This window comes from Capsicum annuum, chromosome 9, assembly GCF_002878395.1.
Source record: "Capsicum annuum cultivar UCD-10X-F1 chromosome 9, UCD10Xv1.1, whole genome shotgun sequence".
Lineage (NCBI taxonomy): Eukaryota > Viridiplantae > Streptophyta > Magnoliopsida > Solanales > Solanaceae > Capsicum > Capsicum annuum.
In genome coordinates, this window is record NC_061119.1 from 218,343,387 (window position 1) to 218,366,145 (window position 22,759).

Consider the following 22,759-nt stretch of genomic DNA (forward strand, 5'->3'; position numbering starts at 1 on the left):
CCTTAGGAGTCATATGATTGCTGGTTAGGGAGGTACTTTATGATAGCTTTTTAGTTGATATGTGTAAGTTGTTCTACTTTATGTTTTCTTAATTAATTAGAGATGCATGTAGGAGGGCATCGTAAAGAGTTACTTACTTACCTACCTTGAGCATGTTACTCCATAATGCATCAACCAATTAGGAAGCATCATGAAATTGATGACATTCACTAAGTGAAAGTCGGCGCAGTGTTGGATATTTTGCTAATTGATTGATACTCCTTAAAGATGTACATTCATCGGCATGAACCTCTTCTATAGCTCCAGGAAGCTCAGGGAAATGCTCAAGCCTACTACAACCAACCAATTGAAGGACCTTTAGCCGAGTGAGACCGCTGATGCTTGCAGCTGATATATTGGTGAAAGTGTTACCACCAAGATTCAATTCCATTAAAGAGGGTAAGAAGCCAAGATTACATAGGATGCTTCCATCTGAAATGCTGCAGTTACCTATATCCAGCATTGTCAATGAACAAAGACCCGATAAACTAGAGAAAGCTAGACCCAAATCTTCTCTCTGTGAAGCAAGAGCATTACAGCGACGTAGAGTTAAGTGCTTAAGGTTTTTTAGAAGGGAAATGGTGGATGGCATCATTTCGATGGGTGTGTCATCACAATGGAGCCCTTCCTTGTGCACTCTTCAAGAACCAACCTTTCAAGATTAGGGGTACCCGAAAAATCTGGGGTGCTTATTTAGCTTATGTGAATGGCTAAGGTTGATGTACTTCTTGCTTTCCTAGAACCTATCACAACAAAACAAAAAAGCAAAAAAAAAAAATGAAAAATACAAAAAGCCTAGATTAGTACAAAGAATATAAACCAATCTATCTATTCTCTGCATTAATATCAATCATCTACTCTTGCTGTGGAGATGAACATTAACATACCCTTTGTATTCCCACAAAGTAAAACTGGGAAGAAGAATAAAGCATACGCAGTCTCTACCACTATTGAACGTTAATGAAGTGATTGTGGCCATGGTGCCGTTTTCTGACTATAGCCATCTCAATAACCTCTTTGATCTTGCTCGCTTCATCGCCTCCCATAATATACCGGTACACCTCATCTGCTTTGCTGATCAGAACAAAGAAGTGAAACTGCACGTCCAAGGTGGTCTCGGGGCCTCAAACATCCGCTTCGAAGACCTCTTGAGACCTTCTCTGACAGAAAAAGATGTTGCTGACTGTGATGGTGTGCCTCCGGTTATGATGCTTCTGAGAAAACTCACGGAGCCTATTCATAAAATATGCCGTGAACTCTCCACCAATGCAAAGAAATTAGTTATAATTCATGACCTTATGATGAGCGACCAAATACAGGATGTCCATACATTGATCCCGAATGTGGAGTCATATATCTTCCACACCGGGGCGACTTTTTGGTCTCGACAAGCAAGATGTTAACTCGGTAATATTCGTCTCATTTGGATCGACCACTACATTATCACAAGAGCAAATCAATGAGCTCGCTCTGGGTTTAGAACAAAGCAACCATAGATTTATTTGGGTACTAAGAAAAGGAGAAAAAGCGGAGAAACTTAAAGAGGAAGACGTAAAGATTGAATTACCACAAGGGTTCGAAGAGAGAGTGGAAGGAAGAGGAATGGTGGTAAATTGGGCACCACAGTTGGAAATCCTGAGGCATTCATCTATGGGTGGCTTTATGAGTCACTGTGGGTGGAATTCTTGTATCGAGAGCATTAGTATGTGAGTGCCTCTAGCAACTTGGCCAATCAGTTACGATCAGCCATATAACGCTGTACTTGTAACCAATTTGCTCAAGATCCGGGTATCTGTCAAGAGTTGGTCTCACAGGAATGAATTGGTAACAGCATCAACCATTGAGAAAGCTGTGAAGACATTGATGGGCACGACAGAAGGGGAAGAGATGAGGCAAAGAGTAGTGGAAATGAGCAAAAAGATCAAGAGCTCTATTAGCAATGGAGGACCTGCACGCAAGGCAATGGAATCTTTCATTTCAAACATTATCAAGTAACTTCCGCGGGGTGGGGGTTGTGTCTTTCAAGATATTGTTTCTCAGCAAAGGTAGGTCGAATGTCCTTCCTGATTTGTCGTCTCTCGGTCCTATTTTCGTCTGTTGGAATAAGCTTGATAGCCAAAGGCAGAAGTCTTACATGGCTAATCAGATATGTTGACATTTGAGAATTACTAGTACCTCTTTACTTCTCATAATCTTCATAATCTTAACCTACTGGGTATCAGTAAAGTCACAATACTACCGTTTGCCTCGCTAGAATCACCTTAACTATATATTAACCGCTCGGCAAATACAACTCACTGGAAAGTCAAATTTCCAATTACCAGAAAATTTGATCTGGTAATCTTGAAGTTTGTCTATATTGTTTATATAACTAGCTTCCTAATAGCAATTTGTTACCGGGAGAAAAGGTCCGGTTCAAGCTCGTCTTTAAACGAGATGAAGTAGGAGGCGTCAAGTACGCCTCAGTCATTAACAGATAAAATTACACTGATAATATAAAAACTTGCTTCTATCGTCGTATATAGGTTAAATCCACAATTTATCAAGAGCCATAAGATCAAGAGATGAAGATGATACAAAAGCAACAACTCGATATTAGATTTGAACATATTAGACAATTGTTTCCTCTCATTATGTGATAACTGTGAAACTTGACATGAAATTTGAGAAAACAAAAGAGTTGTCATATAAAACAAATTGTATACGACGAAATTTAATTGCAGATGATAAAAAAGCAACAACAATATGCACAGTGTATTCCCACAAAGTGGGGTCTGGGGAGGGTAAAGTGTACGCAGTCCATATCACTACCTCAGATGAAGCTGAGAGGTTGTTTCTGATAGACCCTCGGCTCAGGACAGATAACAGTATAACAAAAAAAAACATTAAAAAAACAACAAAATGGGATAACATGTCGCTAGACAATAAAAGAAACAAGACATCGGCAGAGTAATACTATAAACTATTTATTCGAATGACAAAAGCGATGATACAAAAGCGATGGACGATAAATACGACTGTCAAACAACAACAACATACCCAGTGAAATTTTATTTGGTAATACAAGAAATGAAAGATTCTCTTTCCTTGTGAGCAAGTCCTCCACGGCTAACAGAGCTTTTGATCTTATTGCTCAACTCCATTGCCCTATGTCGCATCTCTTCTCCTTCCGGTGTACCCATCAAAGTCCTAACAGCTTTCTCAATGACTGCAGCCATAACCAATTCTTCCCTATGAGCCCAACTTCTAACCGGGATTCCAATCTTCAGCACGTTGGTTACAAAAACGGCGTTATACGGCTGGTCCACATGAATTGGCCAAGTTGCTAGAGGAACTCCCACGCTAACGCTCTCCATACAAGAATTCCATCCACAGTGACTTAAGAACCCGCCCGTAGCTTTATGTCCCAAGATTTCCAATTGCGGCACCCAATTCCTCACCACCATTCCTCTTCCTTCGACTCTTTCTTCAAACCCTTCCGGCAATTCAAAGTTCCCATCTTTCCCTTCACATTCCTCGGTCTCCATCCTTTTATCCGCTTCTCTTAGCACCCAAATGAACTTATGGTTGCTCATTTCCAAACCGAGCACGAGCTCATTCACTTGCTCTCGCGACAATGTAGTAGTCGTTCCAAATGAAACGAACATTACTGAATTAACCTCTTGCTCGTCGAGAAACTCAAGACACTCATGGCGACGACACCTATTCCCCGATGACTCGAGTAATTCTCCCAACATATGAAATGGACCAAGAGCAAACAACGGCTTCTTCCTAACATTAACAAGTAAATCCAAATACTTCCCTTCCAATTCCCTACAAGAATTCACTAACTCCCCAATATTACGATTACATTCACTTTCCTTCTTCACAAAGTCGAAAATATCCGGTCCAAAACAATCCCCCGGTTCAGGCATTTCATCGAACATTTGGCGTGCAACACTCTCATCAACTTCATTTCGATTCCTTAGTTCAGGAAATTCATCGAACACTTGGTGTGCAACTCCATCATCAACACCAACAATCTGCTTAAACGTTGTATACATACAGAAACTCGAAATGGCATGAAATGAGAAACACTCAACATTCGATATCGAATACACTTCCTTAACAACATCCGTCATCAAAGAATCAAGAATCACCACCAATTTCTTCGTCCTCATCGAAATATCAACACAAATTTCGCATATGGGTTCACCCAACTTATCCAAAAACTCGAGAAATTCGTACTCATCAGCAAAATCCTCTCTGGGTTCTGTTTTTTGAGCCAAAGGGGGTGCTAAAAGGTTGTCGAAATGGATTTTTGAGGTGTTTTTTACGCGGTTTTTGAGTTCTTGATTTTTGTTCGTGAGGGAAATGAAGTGTATAGGGACGTTGTGGGAAGAGATGAAGTTGGCTAGATGGAAGAGTTGGTTGAGATGGCCATGTTCTGGCCATGGAATTACAGCTACTGTTAGTTCTGTGAGGTGATGAGTGTTGGTAGCCATTGAAGCAAAAATGGTTTGTGCAATAGCTACCATTAGAGATTATTAAGTATTGGTTTGTTCGGAAATCTCCAGTTAGCGGACTAATTGAATGCTGAACTGTTGTAAGGGGATCATTCTCGAAAATCTTAGTAGCTCAATTGGTTAGTTGGTTGAACGTTGACCTTGTCGTAAGGCGATCATTCTCGAAAATCTTAGAAGCTCAGTTGGTTGGCTAGTTGAACTTTCAATTTGTTGTAAGTGGATCATTCTCGAAAATCTTAGTAGCTCAATTGGTTGGCTAGTTGAACATTGAACTTGTGGTAAGGCGATCGTTCTCGAAAATCTTAGCAGCTCAGTTGGTTGTGGCTAGTTGATCTTTGAACTTGTTGTAAGGCGATCATTCTCGAAAATCTTAGAAGCTCAATTGGTTGTGGCTAGTTAAACTTTGAACTTGTTGTTAGACAATCATTCTCGAAAATCTTACTAGCTCAGTTGGTTGTGGCTAGTTGAACTTTGAACTTGTTGTAAGGCGATCATTCTCGGAAATCTTACTAGCTCAGTTGATTGGCTACTTAAACTTTGAACTTGTTGTTAGGCGATCATTCTCGAAAATCTTAGTAGCTCGGTTGGTTGGCTAGTTGAACTTTGAACTTGCTGTAAGGCAATCATTCTCGGAAATCTTACTAGTTCAGTTGGTTGGCTAGTTGGTTGGCTAGTTGAACTTTGAACTTGTTGTAAGGGGATCATTCTCGGAAAGCTTAGTAGCTCAGTTGGTTGACTAGTTGAACTTTGAACTTGTTGTAAGGGGATCATTCTCGAAAATCTTAGTAACTCCGTTGGTTGGCTAGTGAACTTTGAACTTGTTGTAAGGGGATCATTCCGCCGGCTAGTTGAACTTTGAACTTGTTGTAAAGGGGGGATCATTCTAGGAACTCTTAGTGGCTCAGCTGGTTGGCTAGTTAAACTTTAAACGTGTCGTAAGGGGATCATTCTCGGAAATCTTATATCGAGGTTAGGACTGAGCATCAAATTTCGGGTTGAGGTCGAAATATGGATACGAGTTTGAGATTTTGGGTTGGGGGTCTAGTCTAGAGTTGGATCCCGAATTGAGAATCGGGTTTTAGGTTGTGGTCAGGAGTTAGTATCGGTATCGAATCTCTTGTCAGGAGCCAAATAGTTGGCTGCGGGATCGAGGGTGGGGTCAGGATTAGGGTCGAAAGTAGGGCCAGGGTTGGGATTGAGTTCGAGAGTCGAATTCCCACTTCAACTATTTAATCAGACTCTAATACGAGTGTCAAACATCAAGTGAAGAATTAAACTAAAAAAATGAGGAATCTTGAAATAATTTAATATTTCAATTTATTAAATATTAAAGTCACTATATAATTCCAACTCAATAATGCATTGATCATTACGCCTGTGGGGTTATTGAAAAAGACAGTAGAATTGATTTTCTTATATAGTCCACTTTTTCTGCCGACAAATTCATTCATATTTCAAATATTATATTATATTTTATTTATATTTATATATATATATATATATATATATATATATATATTACCCGTACCTCAACTAATTCTACGAGTTTCAACAAAAATAAAATATCAAATGATCTTGACATACATCACTGTATCAAGCAGTGGCGGAGCCAGAATTATCACTAATGAGATTTAAAATCGAAAAAAGTAAGCACATGAACTAGTCAAAGGAAGTTCATCATCAACAATATCTACATATAAAATAATTTTAATAATGCATAAAAATATAATTTTACGTCAAATCATTGCAAATAATTTTTGACATTTGTCTAATGTCTATATAGTTAGTCTAAAGTCCAATATTATGCAATAAATTCCATCGATTTTATCATTGTCTACTATATTAATAAATTGACTATTTAAATGTTTTGTCCTTTTTGTGTGTTAGTTAATATTAGTTGCTATTAGTAATAGTTTTATTTATTATCAAGTTTGTTTCCAAATTATTGGAATCCTTAAAAGAAGCTTATCATGAGATCATAAAAAATGCTTGTCCTTTTTTTTTTATTTTAATGTTGACGCGCTGTGAATCTGTATTAGTTGAATCAGTGTGTTTCAATTGTTAAAATATGCTCATTAGCTTGGTGTACTCCTTTTGTTCGAATCGGGATTTGAAACCGAACTCCTCCTCATGAGACTAGATGGGGTGATTCGGGTAAAATCCAATGTAGATCCAACTTTTGATTCACTCGTGGGATCTGGGCGGTCTGAGGGGACCACCACGACTCCCTCTCTTCTCGAGAATCCATGCAGTCCTTATCAATGTATGGACAGCTCAGCTATCTCTCGAGCACAGGTTTAGGTTCGACCTCAACAAACAAGGAAAAGTTGAAGAGAAGTCTTATACTATAGTAAAGTTGTTTTCGTGTGGCCTAGCTATAGTTCACGAGTTCAAGCCACGAAAGGTAGTCACTAATGTTTTCATTAGAGTGGCGAGCAAATTTGGCTATTAAGCCTTTTTAAGTTTCCAGTTAGCAAAATGGCCTACGCTCTTCAAGTTTTCAATTAGCAAAATGAATGTAACCCTTTCTCGAATCCTGCATGAACGTGAGATTGTTTGTGCACCGAACGACCAGCTCAAATAGGGGCAGAGCCAGCCAGTCCTTTGGCAGGGGGTTCATCCGAACCCCTTCAACAGAAAAATATATCATTTATACATGATTAAAATTATTTTTTATGTATCTATAGTATGTGTTCAATCCCGTTCGGCTAGGTTTTCTTCAATTATTGAACCCCTGAGTTAAAATCCCGACTCCGCCTCTGATCATAAGGAAAATTAACATGCTACATATAGTGCCGGCTACCTTATATAAGGCTTTAATTGGCTGTTATTTTTGCCATCTTATGCAAAGTATATTCTCATAAAATAAACTTAACATACAAATATACAAAAATAAGAAAGTGATATACAATTGAACACTTCAAACTTCACTTAAAATTTATGATTCTTGCTCAATATAAATGGTTTAATACTAAGTACTTTTCAATTATAACACCTAATTCTCTTGATTTAGTTGCAATTTGGTTAAAAATACTACCAAAAAGATGAAAATATTGTCCTTTTTATTGGTACTTTTGTGTTTATTTTCTCAAGATTTTGTATCAGCTCAACTTAGAATTGGTTTTTATAAATCAAGTTGTCCAAATGCTGAATTAATTGTGAAAAGTATAGTGCAAAAAAGGTTTAAAAATAATCCTTCCATTACAGGAGCTTTGCTTCGTCTGCATTTTCATGATTGTGGTGTTCGAGTAAGTATCGATTTAAGTTATATATACTGATAGTTTGAAGATTTTTACATGATCGGTGTGGTTAATTAACTTATCGTAGCATGTTTCTTGCGCTTGTACGCTATCATTTTTATCGAGTTATCAACTAAGTAAAGGTTCATTACAGAGATTTACATGTAGTACGTATCGATTTAAGTTATATATATTGATAGTTTAAAGATTTTTACAAGAACGGTGTGATTAATTAACTTATCGTAGCATGTTTCTTGCGCTTATACGCTATCCTTTTTATGGAGTTATCAACTAAGTATAGGTTTATTACAGAGATTTACATGTAGTATGTATCGATTTAAGTTATATATATTGATAGTTTAAAGATTTTTACATGATCAGTGTGGTTAATTAACTTATCGTAGCATGTTTCTTGCACTTATACACTATCATTTTTATCGAGTTGTCGACTAAGTAAAGGTTTATTAGAGAGATTTTACATGTGTAAACTATATTAATATATAGTTTAGAAAAAGAGTCAGAGATATATCTAAACTTTGACGAAATTTATTGTAACACGCCTTAACTTTGCGGGGTTCCTATGGCCGCTCTCGACTATTTATTACCGTGTTTCTGCGACATATATTTGTCCAGCTCGACCACTTCAGACCATCACGCGCTCAGTGTGCGTGTGTTCACGTAGTGGTCTAGCTAGGTAAATATATGCCACAGAAATACGATAATAAATAGTCGAGGGGGGTCATTGGGACCCAGCAAAGTTAAGGCGTGTTACAACAAATTTCACCAAGGTATATCGTGTTACTTATAATACATATACTGGTAATTCTTCATAAAAGTAAAAGTGATGTTACTACCGGTAGATATTACTTGAAAAGTCTAAGTTATATACATCGTTAGTGTAATAATATCTACATTGCAAATTAAACTATTATCACTTCAATTAATTTTCATCTAGTACCCCTCTGAACTATGATCAAATTTGTTGCGACACACCCCAACTTCACAATTTTAGTGTAGTTTGTTAAACTTTTTAGTTGATGTGGCACTTTTTGTCAACCACTTTAGCTGATACATAGCACCTTTTGTCAATCTTTTTAGCTAACGTAGCACCTTTTGTCAATCTTTTTAGCTGACATGACACATTTGACGTGGACCTCATTTTATGTAATAAAGGTGACACGTCAGCACAAAAGGATGACAAAAATACGCTAAAATTGAGTTCGGGGGTAATAGGACCCGTGTATCGTAGCAGCTATGATCATAGTTCGAAGATACTGGATGCTTACCTCCTAATTTTATTATGTATGGTCACATATTGATCTTTTTTGTGTGTTTGTAACTATTGTATCAGGGTTGTGATGCATCAATATTGATAGATTCCGATCCATCGAAGAATCGAACATCAGAAAAAGATTCTGGTCCTAATTTCACAGTGCGAGGTTATGAAATAATTGATGAAATTAAGGAAAAACTAGAATCTATTTGTCCTTTAGTTGTTTCATGTGCAGACATTGTGTCACTAGCTACTCGAGATTCAGTCGCTTTCGCTGGAGGCCCTAAATATACAATCCCCACGGGCCGACGCGATGGGCTCGTATCGGACCCCTTGGAAGTGAACTTGCCCGGCCCGGCCCAACCTGTTTCAGAGATTTTACGATTCTTCATAACCTTAGGCCTTAACAAAAATGATATGGTGACATTACTAGGAGCTCATACGGTCGGAGTCGCACACTGCTTTTTTTTTCAATCTAGGGTTTCAAATGAGGACCCCACGATGGATCCTGAACTGGCTACGAGACTTTTGAAACTTTGTAACACGTCTAGCCCAACGACTACAACATTCTTGGATCAAAATACGTCTTTCACAGTCGACAATCAGTTCTACAATCAAATCCTGAACAAAAAAGGAATTCTGGCGATCGATCAAAAACTCGCTTTCGATAAATTAAGTGCACCAATTGTTTCAAGATTTGCAACAAATGGCAATTTATTTAAAAGGAGTTTTGCTAAGTCTATGATCAAAATGGGAAATATTAATGTTATTGTAGGTGATAATGGAGAAATTAGAAAAAATTGTAGGGTTTTTAATAATCCTAATTAAAGAGGCTATTATAATTGTGATACTTTTTGTGAGTAAATATTAATTTACTCAAGAATATGATTTATTATGTATTATCCAAAATTTATTTAATGCCTATTTGAATTAGATAAAAAATTTGGAAGAAAGCAAAAGAAAATTAAAGCAGAGTTAATAGCATTTTTGGTTCCTCGGTTATTGATAAATTTCAATTTCAGTCATTGTGATATCTAGCTAAAAATATTTAACTTTTTATTAATTGAAATGTGTACTTTTAATCCATTTGTTTGTGAATATTTTAACGATTTTATTATCGTTTTTTGACTTCTTGAATATACGGCAGATCATAGTATAAACTTATTGTAACGATTTTATTGTCATTTTTTGACTTCTTGAATATACGACAAATCATATTATAAACTTATTGTAATGATTTTATTGTCATTTTTTGACTTATTGAATATACGGCAGATCATAGTATTAGAATCCACATTCAGTCATGATAACTTGTACTTTAATTTACTCATAATTTCATTTTAATACTATAAATACTAATTACAAGAACATGTACGACATGACTAAGCATACACGTGCAACGCACGTGTCGAGGAACACACTTGTACTTGACCATTCATTTACTTATAATTTCATTTAATAATAAAAATATTAATTACAAGAACATGTACGACATGACTAAGCATACACATGCAACACACACGAATCGAGTAACTAGTATACATATATATATATATATATATAATTATAATCATTGTAATATCTGTCTAAATATATTTAACCTTCAATTAATTAAAATATATACTTTTAATCCATTTGCTCGTGAATATTTAAAATTAACCTTATTTATTAATCATTGCACTATTAATGATCAATATTTAATATTTTACTTTTAGTGTTACTCTATATTTGACAGTATTATTATATGTAACATACTTCCAACATAAATGGACCAAAGTTGTCGTTTTATAACTTATCGAAGATACCAAATGGGTTGTGGTGCAGTGGATGGGGCTGCTCTACCCTTAATCAGAGGTCGAAGGTTTGACCCTGGGTATGGAGAAAACTCTATTGGGAGCGCTGCCACCTTAATAGGCCCTGCAATGCACGATCCAAATTAGTCGGGGCTCCAAAGCGGGCATCGAACACCGAATGGAAAAAAAAAAAAAAAAAACTTATCGAACATAGGATGTCATATGTACGTTGAGTGATAAAAGACAAACGATCCTTAATTTAAGACTTATTTTAATGATTTTATTGTCGTTTTTTGACTTATTGAATATAGGACAATATTTTTGATAATTGTAAGGATATAATTAACTTATAGTAAAAGCCATGTGAATTTATAGTGGTATAAAAAAAAATTGATAGCATAAATAATATATATGCAATTTGCACTTTCCACATATTTTGTAAATATTCATAAAAGATATAATAATTTGCTTAATATTCGGTTTATTCTCATATAATAAGGTATAGAAAGAAAAGAGTAGAATATACACAGTTTATATTACTATTTCAGAGTTTGACGTAAAGAGGCTATTTTTACAAGACCCTCGGCTCAGGACAAAATCAATCTCGAAAAAAATGCAATAAAGGTACAAAAGACAGAAAGGATATCTACCACGAAATAATACCGCAGGCAATCTACCCCAAGCAACGTATATCAATAAGAATTTAGAAACAAGAAACTATAAGTGTAGCACTACAACTACTAATAAGCACAACACTCCTACCTACTAGCATAGACGCACTCCGACCTTCTACCATTTTGTCATAATACGCGCTCACCACACTTTTCTACCTAAGGTCATGTCTTCAGTAAGCTGTAACTGCACCTATCCTATCTAATCACCTCTTGCTATATTTCTCGATCTATCTCTAACTCTCTCAAATTCATAGTCAACCTCTTACATCTCCGCACTGGGGCATCCGTGCATCTCATCATCACCTGCTCGAACTATTTCAAACTTGTTTCCTGTATCTTTTCTTCTGCGAAGTCAATCCCACCTTATCTGGGATATCCTCATTCTTAATTCTATTCATCCTAGTAAATTCACAAATCCATCGCAATATCTTCGTCTCCGCCACCTTCATTCTTTGGATGTGAGAATTCTTGATTGGCCACATAACTAGTCTAACCACCACTCTATAAAACGTGCTCTTAAGTTTTGGATGTACCTTCTTATCAATAAGACTCTAGAAGCGAGTCTCCATTCATCCACCATGCACCAATACGGTGAATAACACCCTCGTTCATCTCTCCATTTTTCTAAATAATAGATCCAAGATATTTGAAACTGCCTCTATTTATAATGGTCTGTGTGTCAAGCCTCACCTCCACGTTAGCCTCCCGTGTCACCTCGCTGAACTCGCACTCCAAATATTCTTTAGACTCCATGGTCTGTTTCCAAACCTCCAACTTAGCACTAACTCCTTCACGAATGACGTTAATTAGAACGATGTCATCCGTAAATAACATACGCTATGACACCTCACCTTGAATTTGTCGTGTCAATACATCCCTCACCAAAAACAAATACAAATGGACTAAGTGGGTCGATCACTGGTGGAACCCCATCAAGATGGGAAAAATACTTTGAGTCCCCTCTCACATTTCTTACTCGAGTCATAGCTCCATCATACACGACCCTTAATTGATCTAGCTTATGCCACCGGTACACCTCTAACCTCCAAACACCTCCCTAGAATCTTGCAATATCAAAAATACCCACACACAAATCTTGTAATATCAAAACCACCCCTCAAAACCCTGTAATGCCAAAAATACCCCCCCACAAATCTCATAATACCAAAACTACCCCTCAACATCTCATAATACCAAAACTACCCCTCAAAATATTATACCCAAAATACCCCCACACAAATCCTGTAATACCAAAACTATCCCTCATCATCTCATAATACCAAAACTACCCCTGTACAAATCTTGTAATACCCAAACTACCCCTAAAGGGTTATCACCCTCTTCACAAAGCGCCTCTCTTTCCCCTTCATTTCCCCTCTGCCCCTCCTAGTAGAGAAGAAGAGAGGAAAACCAATCTCTCTTTCTTTCTCTCTCTCTAAAAATTTCTCACTTTCTCTCTCTAAAAATTCTATCTGTACATCTCTATATACAACACATACAGAGATATATTCACCTTTCTTGATTTTCTTTGTTAGTTTTTTGATTAGCTTATTTGTTGTTGTTGGTGGTGTGTGTTCGAATTGATCGGACGGTGGAGAATTGAGGTATGCAGGCTGATCAAAAGGTGATAAGTTTGAGACCAGGTGGTGGTAATAGAGGTGGTGGTGGTGGAAGTAGATTGTTTGGATCTCGATTTGATAACTCATCATCATCTAATATCAATTCTGATCTTCCAGTTTTTAGACCTCATGGTGGTGGTGGTTCTTCAGCTTTGAAGGTTGAATTTGAATCTTTTTGATGTTTTTTGGGATCTATGGGATCTTTTTTCTTGATGTTTTTTAGCTGTTTGATTATGTATTGTTGATTCTAATGTGAAAATCTAATCTTTTTGCTTTGTGGGGTGATGTTTTTTAGCTGTTTGATTTATGTACTGTTGTTTCCCATGTGAAATATCTAGTGTTTTTGCTTTGTGGGGTGATGTTTTTTAGCTGCTTGATTTATGCATTGTTGATTCTATTGTGAAAAATCTAATCTTTTTGCTTTGTGGGTATGCTTTTTCTTGATTTTTTTAGCTGTTTGATTGTGTTTTTGCTTTGTGGGGTGATGTTTTTTTAGCTGTTTGATTTATGTACCGTTGATGTTTTCTTGATTCTAATGTGAAAAATCTAATCTTTTTGCTTTGTGGGTTGATGTTTCTTAGCTGTTTGATCGTGCTTTGTTGTTTTCCATGTGAAATATCTAGTGTTTTTGCTATGTGGGGTGATGTTTTTTAGCTGTTTGATTTATGTACTCTTGATTCTAATGTGAAAAGTTTACTCTTGTTGGTTTGTCGATATGCTTTTTATTGATGTTTTTTAGCTGTTTGATGATGTTTTTTAGCTGGTTGATTATGATTTTTTGTTTCTAATGTGAAAAATCTGAGCTTTTTGCTTTGTGGGTTGATGTTTTTTTTAGCTGTTTGATTTATGTATTGTTGATGTTTTGTTGATTCTAATGTGAAAAATATAATCTTTTTGCTTTGTGGGTATGCTTTTTCTTGATGTTTTTTAGCTGTTTGATGATGTTTCTTAATAGCTGTTTGATTATGAATATTTGTTTCTAATGTGAAAAATCTGAGCTTTTTGCTTTGTGGTGTGCAATTCTGATGTTTTCATGAGCTTTTCATGAGATATATCTAATCTTTTTGCCTTTTCTTGATTATTTTTAGCTGTTTGATTGATGTATTGTTGATGGCTTTTTGTTTCTAGTGTGAAAAATCTAATCTTTTTGCTTCGTGGGTATGCAATTCTGACGTTTTCTTGATGTTGTTTAGCTGTTTGATTGATCTACTGTAGATGTTCTGTTGTTTCTCGTGTGAAAAATCTAATCCTTTTGATGTGTGGGTATGTTTTTAGCTGTTTGATTTATTTATTTTTGATGTTTTGCTGTTTCCCATGTGAAAATCTGATCTTTTTAGTTTGGGGTGTGTGCTTTTTCTTGATGTTTGTTTAACTGTTTGATTCATCTATTGTTGATGTTATATTGTTTCCCATGTGAAAAATTCTATCTTTTTACTTTGTGGGTATGCTTTTTCTTGATTTTTTTTACCTGTTTGATTTATGTAGTGTCAACTACATCACCTTTTGCAACTATTGAAATGAGAATTGTACAGGAATACTATCCGGTTGTTGGTAAAATTTTAGTGTGTGTGTGCCTAATCTTTGAATTCTATGTTCTCGTTGACGTCCTAATTCTTGGCAGCTCACATTAGTAGTGTATCTGCTGTAAATCTGGACGGAGAATCATTAGTAGGCTTTAGGGGGCACTTAAGAATTATCAGGCCGCCCATAAAGAACCCTACTAACACTGTAAGTCTTAGTAGCTATTAGCCATGCAAAAGCTAGTCACTTTATGGAATGCTTTTCTTCAGACAGAAAATTCATTTAGTGGTAGATGTGCAGCTTGATCCTTGCATTGTTAGTTTGGAGTATATACACAGGAAGTTTAAAATAACTGAAGTGAATTGTAGAGTAAGCAGCGGAGTGGGACCTTTTGCCTGGTGAATAGTGTTGGCTATATATTCATTACCTCATTGGTACAATAGAAGTGTATGTGTGCATAATATTTGAATACATCGTATATGTGCATAACATTTGAATACATCGTATGTGTGCATAATATTTGAATACATTCTTGTTAACCTCTTTTTGGCAGCTCACCTTATTTGTGTCTCTGCAGTAAATATGGACGAGAATCATTTGTAGGCTTTAGGTGTCAGTTAAGAATTATCAGGTTGCCCATAAGAACCCTACTAACACTGGAAGTCTTATTAGCGATTGGCCATGCAAGAGCCAGTCATGCTATTCATAGTGCTATGTAGGAACTTGATAATTGACATTTCGTCGTGCTTTCCATGAAGATTAAAAATAGGAACTTGTTTACTATTTTTTGTCTTGAGCCAGGGGTCTATTGGAAACAGCCTCTCTACTTCTTCGGAAGTAGCGGTATGGACTGCGTACATTTTACCCTCCCCAGACCCCACTTTGTGGGAATAGACTGGGTTTGTTGTTGTTGTTGTTCCATGAAGATTAAAAAGAAAACATATCATGAAACTAAAATTTGAGGGAGATCCTTAGACGAAGCCTGTAGGATGATGTTTTCCCCAGAATTTCGATAAGTACTGGATACATGATTCTGATTTACGAAAGACAAGTGGTTATAATGACTCCTTTTGTTGCAATTAAACTCGTTTTCTAATATCTTACCAGTATAAAGACACTGGTTGCTTGTTTAGTCAGTCAGGCTGATATCCCTGTTGTGTCTTAACTGATAATCTATGAACTTCGTAAAGCATATTCTAAGGTCTTACAATCATCAATTCACCCATATTTCATTCCATGCTCCCGTTATTTTCACAATATACTATCCTATCAATTCTGATCAGTGCTTTCTTGGTGGAGATTTGCATTTGTATCTTTATGGCACTTTCAGTGTTTTATGCTAGCAAGCTGCTTATCTTTTTGCCTGAAGTTCATTTTAAGAACTTTTGTTCTCAGGGTTCTTTTTGTCCTAACTCACCTTTTATCATTGTAGACTGGAGATTCTCGTTTTGAGAGCCATGAACGTGTTCGGTACACTCGAGATCAGCTACTGCAACTGAGAGAGGTAATATCCATATTTAATAATGTTTAGCAATGGTGTTTATTGGGCATTATTTTTCTGTACATAGATATGGGAAAAACAAAACTGCCGGTTTTTTTTCCATATTGTTATCATTTCGAACAAAAAACTGGACATTTTTACTGATACTCCGTCGACCGTGATGTAATTTTTTGTATTACTAAGAATTCAGTCCTCTTCTTCCATCTTTTAGATCTCCCTCGATTCCAGCTACCCAAAAAAAGAAATAAAAAATGATATCATGATGGATTATCATGATTTATTTGCTTGTTGCTGATTGTGGTTATTGTTATCTTCTAGGCGGTAGTCCTACAGTTACCTGAGATTATTCTGCAAATCAAACAAGAAGTTGAAGATGAACTGTTTGGTGAAGATGCCCCTCAGGGTCGTGTGGATAGCAGTGTGAGTTTCTGTCTGACTTGATACTAAACTTGATATCACAAGTCATATTTCTTTTCATCCGACTGTTTTATTGGCATTTCTCTCGTCCCCCCCGGCAGAGGAAAAAAAGGAATATTTGAGGATTTTGGTAATTTTGCGAGCTAAAGAATAATTCGGAGTCATTATTTTCCGTTAATGCTCGTCTATCTTCTATTTTCACGTTCTTGCAGTGTTCACTTTCTGTTGCCTGTTTGTTCAGTGTAATTTGTCATTTGTAGGTGCAGGTTCAGTCTCAGGGTCGTTATTCTGAACCAGACAGTCGTGACTGGCGTAATAGGTCAGCACAATTTTCTGCCCCCATAGAGGAGAGGTCATGGGAAGCTCTTCGAGAAAACCGGGAATTTGGTGGCCAGTATACTCGCCAAGAGCAGCTTAGCTCACAGTTTGCAAGAGCTCAAGTATCTGCCAATCAAGGGGTAATTCATTTCCTCACAATAGGTTGTCTATGTTGCGTATTTTGGAGAATGTCGGTTATTGATTTAAAGAACTGGTGTTAATTTATTCCTGCTTTCGTACTCCCTCAGCTTTCCATGCTTTCTAAAAGAAAAAAACATCCTATTGAAGAAATATAATATACTTGATTCCCTTATTGAGTACCGTGGTCGTTTTGCACTTTGTTATATGTATTAAAGTTAGGTATACATACATAGCTATATTATCTTATTGACGTGATTTGGAACATCAATTAGATTAATTTAAGAGATACCTCTATAGCTTATTTCTTGCACCAGATACGGTTTCTTTTTTATTTTGAAGTTCAAATTACATGATTTTGCCTGATGGTGAACTATTTACTACATCTGATATCTGAAACCTTTCAATTGTTTGTGCACCAGGGAGGTCCTGCTCCTACACTGATCAAAGCTGAGGTGCCGTGGTCAGTCCGAAGGGGCGCTCTTTCGGACAAAGATCGTGTCTTGAAAACAGTCAAGGGGTAATCTTTCTGGAAATTCTTACTAACACTTTTAACAATGTTTCATATTATAATTCAAAGCTATTCTTTCACCACACCTTGAAAATAAGGATCTGCGTTCGTTTCTACCTTTTCTCATATGCATGGATATAATAATAAACCGTCATTAGCCCGTGGAGAACTACTTACTTTAAATAATAAAATAAGGTTTCAATATGGTTTTGGTCTTAATGTTAGTATTCATGTTGTTCTTTGTTTCAGATGTAGTTTGCAAATTCTGTGAAGGTAAATTTTAGGATATAATTATTGTGTACGTGATTGGTGTAAGTATTATCGATCTTGCAGAATACTCAACAAGTTGACCCCGGAGAAATTTGATCTTCTCAAAGGTCAATTAATAAATTCAGGGATAACGAGTGCAGACATTCTAAAGGTCTTCCCATCTCTCAGGAACGTATTGTCTTGTTTTCCGTCGTATGTCTTGGTTAACTGATGTTTTCTCTTCTGTTTATTCCAGGGTGTGATCGCCTTGATATTTGACAAGGCTGTATTGGAACCCACCTTTTGCCCGATGTATGCCCAGCTGTGTTCTGATCTCAACGAGAAGCTTCCTCCGTTTCCATCTGATGAACCTGGTGGGAAAGAAATCACGTTTAAGCGAGTTCTTTTGAATAATTGCCAAGAGGCATTTGAAGGTGCTGATAAACTGAGGCAAGAGGTGAGACAAATGACTGCCCCGGAGCAGGAGTCAGAACGCAAGGACAAAGAAAGGTTGGTCAAATTGCGTACTCTTGGAAACATACGTCTCATTGGGGAGCTTTTGAAGCAAAATATGGTTCCTGAAAAGATTGTTCATCACATTGTTCAGGTTGTTGATTGTTTTTCTATTAGCTTAATCTTGTTCCTTTCTCGAAACATGTCTTCAACGTAATTTTCCGGGAAATTGTCTTCCTGATGTTGTTAACAGGAACTATTAGGACAAGATCCCAAAAGCTGTCCAGAAGAAGAGAACGTTGAGGCTATATGTCAGTTCTTTAACACTATCGGTAAGCAGCTTGACAAGAAGCAAAAGTCGAGGCACATAAATGACATATATTTCAACCGATTGAAAGAACTATCAACAAACCCTCAGCTGGTAGCACGACTTAGGTTTTTGGTGCGTGATGTACTGGATTTACGTGCCAATAACTGGGTCCCTAGGCGGGAAGAGGTGATACACGATTTGTTTTTGTAGTTGGCTAGTTTAGTCCTACACTTCTTTCTCATGATGTATTAACTTCTATTACAGGTGAAAGCAAAAACCATTAATGAGATCCACTCGGAAGCAGAGAAGACCTTGGGGTTGCGTCCTGGTGCTACATTAAGCATTAGAAATGCTCGTGCTCCTCCTGGTGCTCAAGGGAATTTGGGTCCTAGCGGCTATCCCATTAATCGACCTGGCACTGGTGGTATGATGCCAGGGATGCCAGGAGCAAGGAAGATGCCTGGGGCTCCCGGAATGGATAACGACAACTGGGAGGTTCCTAGGTCACGTACAATGCCAAGAGGTGTTCAGCCATCGTTGATTGGCAAGTCACCGTCTTTGAACACAAGACTGTTGCCTCAGGGTAGTGATGGCGGCATGAGTGGCAGGAGTAGCGCCCTCTTACAAGGTAGCGGTGGACCTCCTGTTCGAACATCAGGCTACGTCTCTGGCATGGAACCTGTATCACAAGTTCCAGGACCAGTTAGGTCATCTCTAACTGAGAAACCTCAGGCTCCAGCGGCGAGGTCAAATCCCGAAGAGCTGAAGAGAAAAACCGTTTCTCTTTTGGAGGAATATTTTAGTGTTCGAATTTTGGATGAAGCTTTGCAGTGCATTGAGGAACTCAAATCCCCTGCCTACTATCCAGAGGTTGTCGAAAAAGCCATATCTCTTGGACTGGACAAAAGCCCACCACGTGTTGAACCAGTCGCACTACTTCTTGAGCACTTGTTTGCTAAGAAGGTGTTTACTCCTACCGACTTAGCCACCGGATGCTTGAACTTTGCTTCTCAGTTGGAAGATCTCGCAATGGATTTACCAAAAGCGCCAGCAAATTTCGGGGAGATCATTGCAAGGCTAGTCCTGACAGGCGCAATGGACTTCAAGTTGGTGAATGACATCGTCAAGAAGGTAACCGATGACTTATACCAGAAGGACTTATTTGCAAGCATCATGAAATCTATAAGCTCCAGCCCCACCGGTCGAGCAATATTAGATTCACAAGCACCTGATATCGAAGCCTGCAATCGTCTGTTCCAGTAAGCAGCTTTAAATCCTTCGTCTCTCAGAAGAACTGATGCAACAACCTCATCGAAGGTGAAGGCACATGCTCTCGCACACTTTTCCTCGCAATGGCCTTTCAGCAACTGTATAACAGTTTTTTCATAATCGGAACAGTAAAAGAACAGGTGATTTTATCTTCGAGTTGTATACTTTTTTTCCCAACGTGTGTTCATTAGTCGACGAAAGACAGTTTTGCAACATGGTAAATTTATACGCCATATTTGCTCGAGGCAACGGACTGGCTGCTTTACGTAGCCTAGCTGTTTTGTATTCCATTAGTTTTTCGATTTATTTTTTCGCGTCAGACTTGTTATATGAAGTTTTGTCCCAACTTGTGAGTTCATAAATTCAACTGTTCCAATCTTTACACCATTTTAAAGTAGAATTTTATGGCATATTTTTTGCTGGTATTTGCATCTGCAGGTTAGCTATCGCGTAGTTTCTTACTCTACCCGTCGATGCATTTGTTTTATAACTTGTTTCTCTCTTTTCACCGATATATATTATTATCAACGAAATATCGACTCATCTCACGAGCTAAGGTCTGTCTACATCGTACCCTTTACATCTTGTGGGATTACGTTGCGTATGTTGTTTTTGTTGTAGTCAAAATCTTTGATACTTAGGGATCGTTTGGTGTGAGGTATGAGTTATAATAGTCTCGGGATTAAATATAGGATTATTTTATTTCATGTTTGGTTAGTCGAGGGATTATTTATTCATCATTTATGCTTTAGTGATGAGATAAGTTATTTCATATAATATATGGTGGGATAACTAATCGCGAAATTAATTATCTTGAGATAACTTGCTTTCAGCCAAACGATCCCTTAGAGTTCGTTTAACATACTGGATGGGATAACTAAGGATATCCCGTGAGGTCGGGATTATTTTATCCCTCCCTTCCCATGGGGTCGTTTTAGTGTGAATGGTCGGATAATATAGTTTCGGGATTAAGTAATGTACCTTATACGAAACATGGGATAAGGTTAATCTCAAACTTTATTTAGTCTGAGCTCTTCGTCTCTCAGTGTCTCCCTCAACATCGTCTAGTCGTGGTCGTCCTTTCGATCCGCCTCACTTCAAAAGATGTGTCTCCCTCAACATCGTCTAGTCGTGGTCGTCCTTTCGATCCGCCTCACTTCAAAAGATGTTTCTTGATGTCCACTATTTTGATCTTCAAAATCGAAGAAACAAATTGAAAAAAAAAAAACAAAAAAAACAAATCGAATTGAATTAAACAGATTTTGTTTCAGTTCGATTTCGATTATCATTTTCGTTGAATCAAAACACGAAACTAATATTTTTAAAAATCAAATGGAACAAATCAAATGCCAACCCCTGCTTCTGTTTAAGTGGAAAGGGTGGAGGGATCGATACATTATTTGTTGCTCTGTACGTTTATTTTTTCTTGTCCACTATTTACTTGACACACTTTAAGAAACATCAAATAATATTAATAATTTTACTATATCGCTCTTTAAATATTAAAAAATTTAATGTTTTGGTAATAAATGTGCTACTTAATAATGGTGGGTAGAATGACACAAAATATTAAATTATCTATTATTAGTCCTATTCAATGATAAATTATTTTTCTATAAAATAGTTCTTCTTAATGAGTTATTTAACAATAAATTTGCAATGAATTTTATTTGGATTTTTTAATACCAACATTATCACTTTTTTTTAAAAAATAATATTTACCTTAAATTCATATCTCAATTATTGGAGTGAATATATGATCCCATAATCTTGTGGTGTTGACATTCTCAACGTTGCACCCCTAAAGATCAAATCTTCATAATTTTCATAAAAATAATATTTTAATAATTTATATTTTCTCCGTTTTATTTTATTCGCCGCCTTTTGATTGAACACAGAATTTAAAAAATAAAAATTGTCTTTCTTAAATTCACTTTAATGTTTATTTTTTAGTGATCTTTCTTATTAAGTGGAACCAGTAAGGATAAATTAGGGACGATATCATTAAATAATTATCAACTATGAAAAGATGATATTTTCTTGAGACGGGTCAAAATATGAAAATATGAAAAGTGGACTCTAGGGGTCCTACTAATTTATTTACGAAAACTAACTATATCAATATCAATTGCTTTCTAGATCGTTGTTTGGAAAAAAATAAAAATATCTTCATTTTGAAATTTCATTGGACTCGACTGGATTAACTTTCAATCAAAGAGCTATTTTAACGATTTTCATATTTATAGTTTGAAAGGAAGAGGACCCCAGAAAATTTATTCAAACTTAATTCTTCTTAAATTTTCCTTCGAAAAAAAAAAAATCAAACCAAAAAAATTTATTATATGTACTCTTGCCTTGTATTTCTGTTTTTAATCATTTCTATATTTTTTTTTTCTTTCATAGTTGCATGGCTATTTTCCCCTGTGATAGTTATTCCAAAGAAGATTTTAGTTTAATTATATTATCATATCTAATATAAAATTTTCATTGATAATTAAGGTAAATGTTAGAATATTTTTAAGGTAATTTGGAGATTGGAAATAGTAATTTGTACAATAAAAAATATTAAGATATACATGAGATATTATATTTTTTCTTTTTATATACATTTGAGGGTTATTTGGTAGCTGGTTTGGAGGCGGGTTAAGCAGTTGTTAAATTTTGAGATCGAAAAGAAAGTATTTTCTCAGTCTCAATTTATGTGACATTCATATTTTCTTTTTTATCTTTCTCAAAAAAAATGTTACTTTATTATAATTAGAAATAATTAATTTTAAAATATGTATTTTTACTCTTAGTGAAATGACTTAGAGCAACATAAATATCTAAAAATTATTTTAAATCACAAGTTATAGAACTCTTTTTTCTTTTTTCTTAAATATTGTTTCAAATCAAATACTGCCACGTAAAATAAAACAAAGAAAATAGTA

General features: G+C 36.3%; 3 protein-coding genes, 2 non-coding genes and 1 pseudogene across 6 annotated transcripts; 5 read left to right on the forward strand and 1 right to left on the reverse strand.

Annotated features, from left to right (window-relative positions):
- The first annotated feature begins 1,380 nt into the window (after window positions 1-1,380).
- LOC107841076 lies at window positions 1,381-2,035 on the forward strand (annotated as a pseudogene).
- Window positions 2,036-2,980: 945 nt separating this feature from the next.
- LOC107840861 (zeatin O-glucosyltransferase) lies at window positions 2,981-4,745 on the reverse strand. The gene has a single exon (XM_016684799.2). The coding sequence runs from the start codon at window positions 4,554-4,556 to the stop codon at window positions 3,090-3,092; it is 1,467 nt and encodes a 488-aa protein (XP_016540285.1). The 5' UTR covers window positions 4,557-4,745; the 3' UTR covers window positions 2,981-3,089.
- A 2,787-nt stretch (window positions 4,746-7,532) lies between these two features.
- On the forward strand, window positions 7,533-10,066 carry LOC107841822 (peroxidase 44). The gene is made up of 2 exons (XM_016685671.2): window positions 7,533-7,792; window positions 9,135-10,066. Exons 1-2 carry the CDS (start codon window positions 7,589-7,591, stop codon window positions 9,882-9,884), a joined length of 954 nt encoding a protein of 317 aa, XP_016541157.1. The 5' UTR covers window positions 7,533-7,588; the 3' UTR covers window positions 9,885-10,066.
- A 2,817-nt stretch (window positions 10,067-12,883) lies between these two features.
- LOC107840862 (eukaryotic translation initiation factor) lies at window positions 12,884-20,216 on the forward strand. 2 transcript variants are annotated; one of them, XM_016684801.2, is made up of 9 exons: window positions 12,884-13,300; window positions 16,096-16,167; window positions 16,483-16,584; window positions 16,848-17,039; window positions 17,460-17,557; window positions 17,882-17,969; window positions 18,054-18,404; window positions 18,504-18,746; window positions 18,825-20,216. In XM_016684801.2, exons 1-9 carry the CDS (start codon window positions 13,130-13,132, stop codon window positions 19,821-19,823), a joined length of 2,316 nt encoding a protein of 771 aa, XP_016540287.2. In that variant the 5' UTR covers window positions 12,884-13,129; the 3' UTR covers window positions 19,824-20,216. The 2 variants fall into 2 exon arrangements, with proteins under 2 accessions (XP_016540287.2, XP_016540286.2); XM_016684800.2 differs by having other exon boundaries at window positions 12,890-13,300; window positions 16,842-17,039.
- Window positions 14,767-14,871, forward strand: LOC124887571. The gene has a single exon (XR_007045337.1). It is a non-coding gene; the product is annotated as a small nucleolar RNA snoR103 (small nucleolar RNA).
- Window positions 15,220-15,322, forward strand: LOC124887572. Its single transcript, XR_007045338.1, has one exon. It is a non-coding gene; the product is annotated as a small nucleolar RNA snoR103 (small nucleolar RNA).
- Window positions 20,217-22,759: the final 2,543 nt, after the last annotated feature.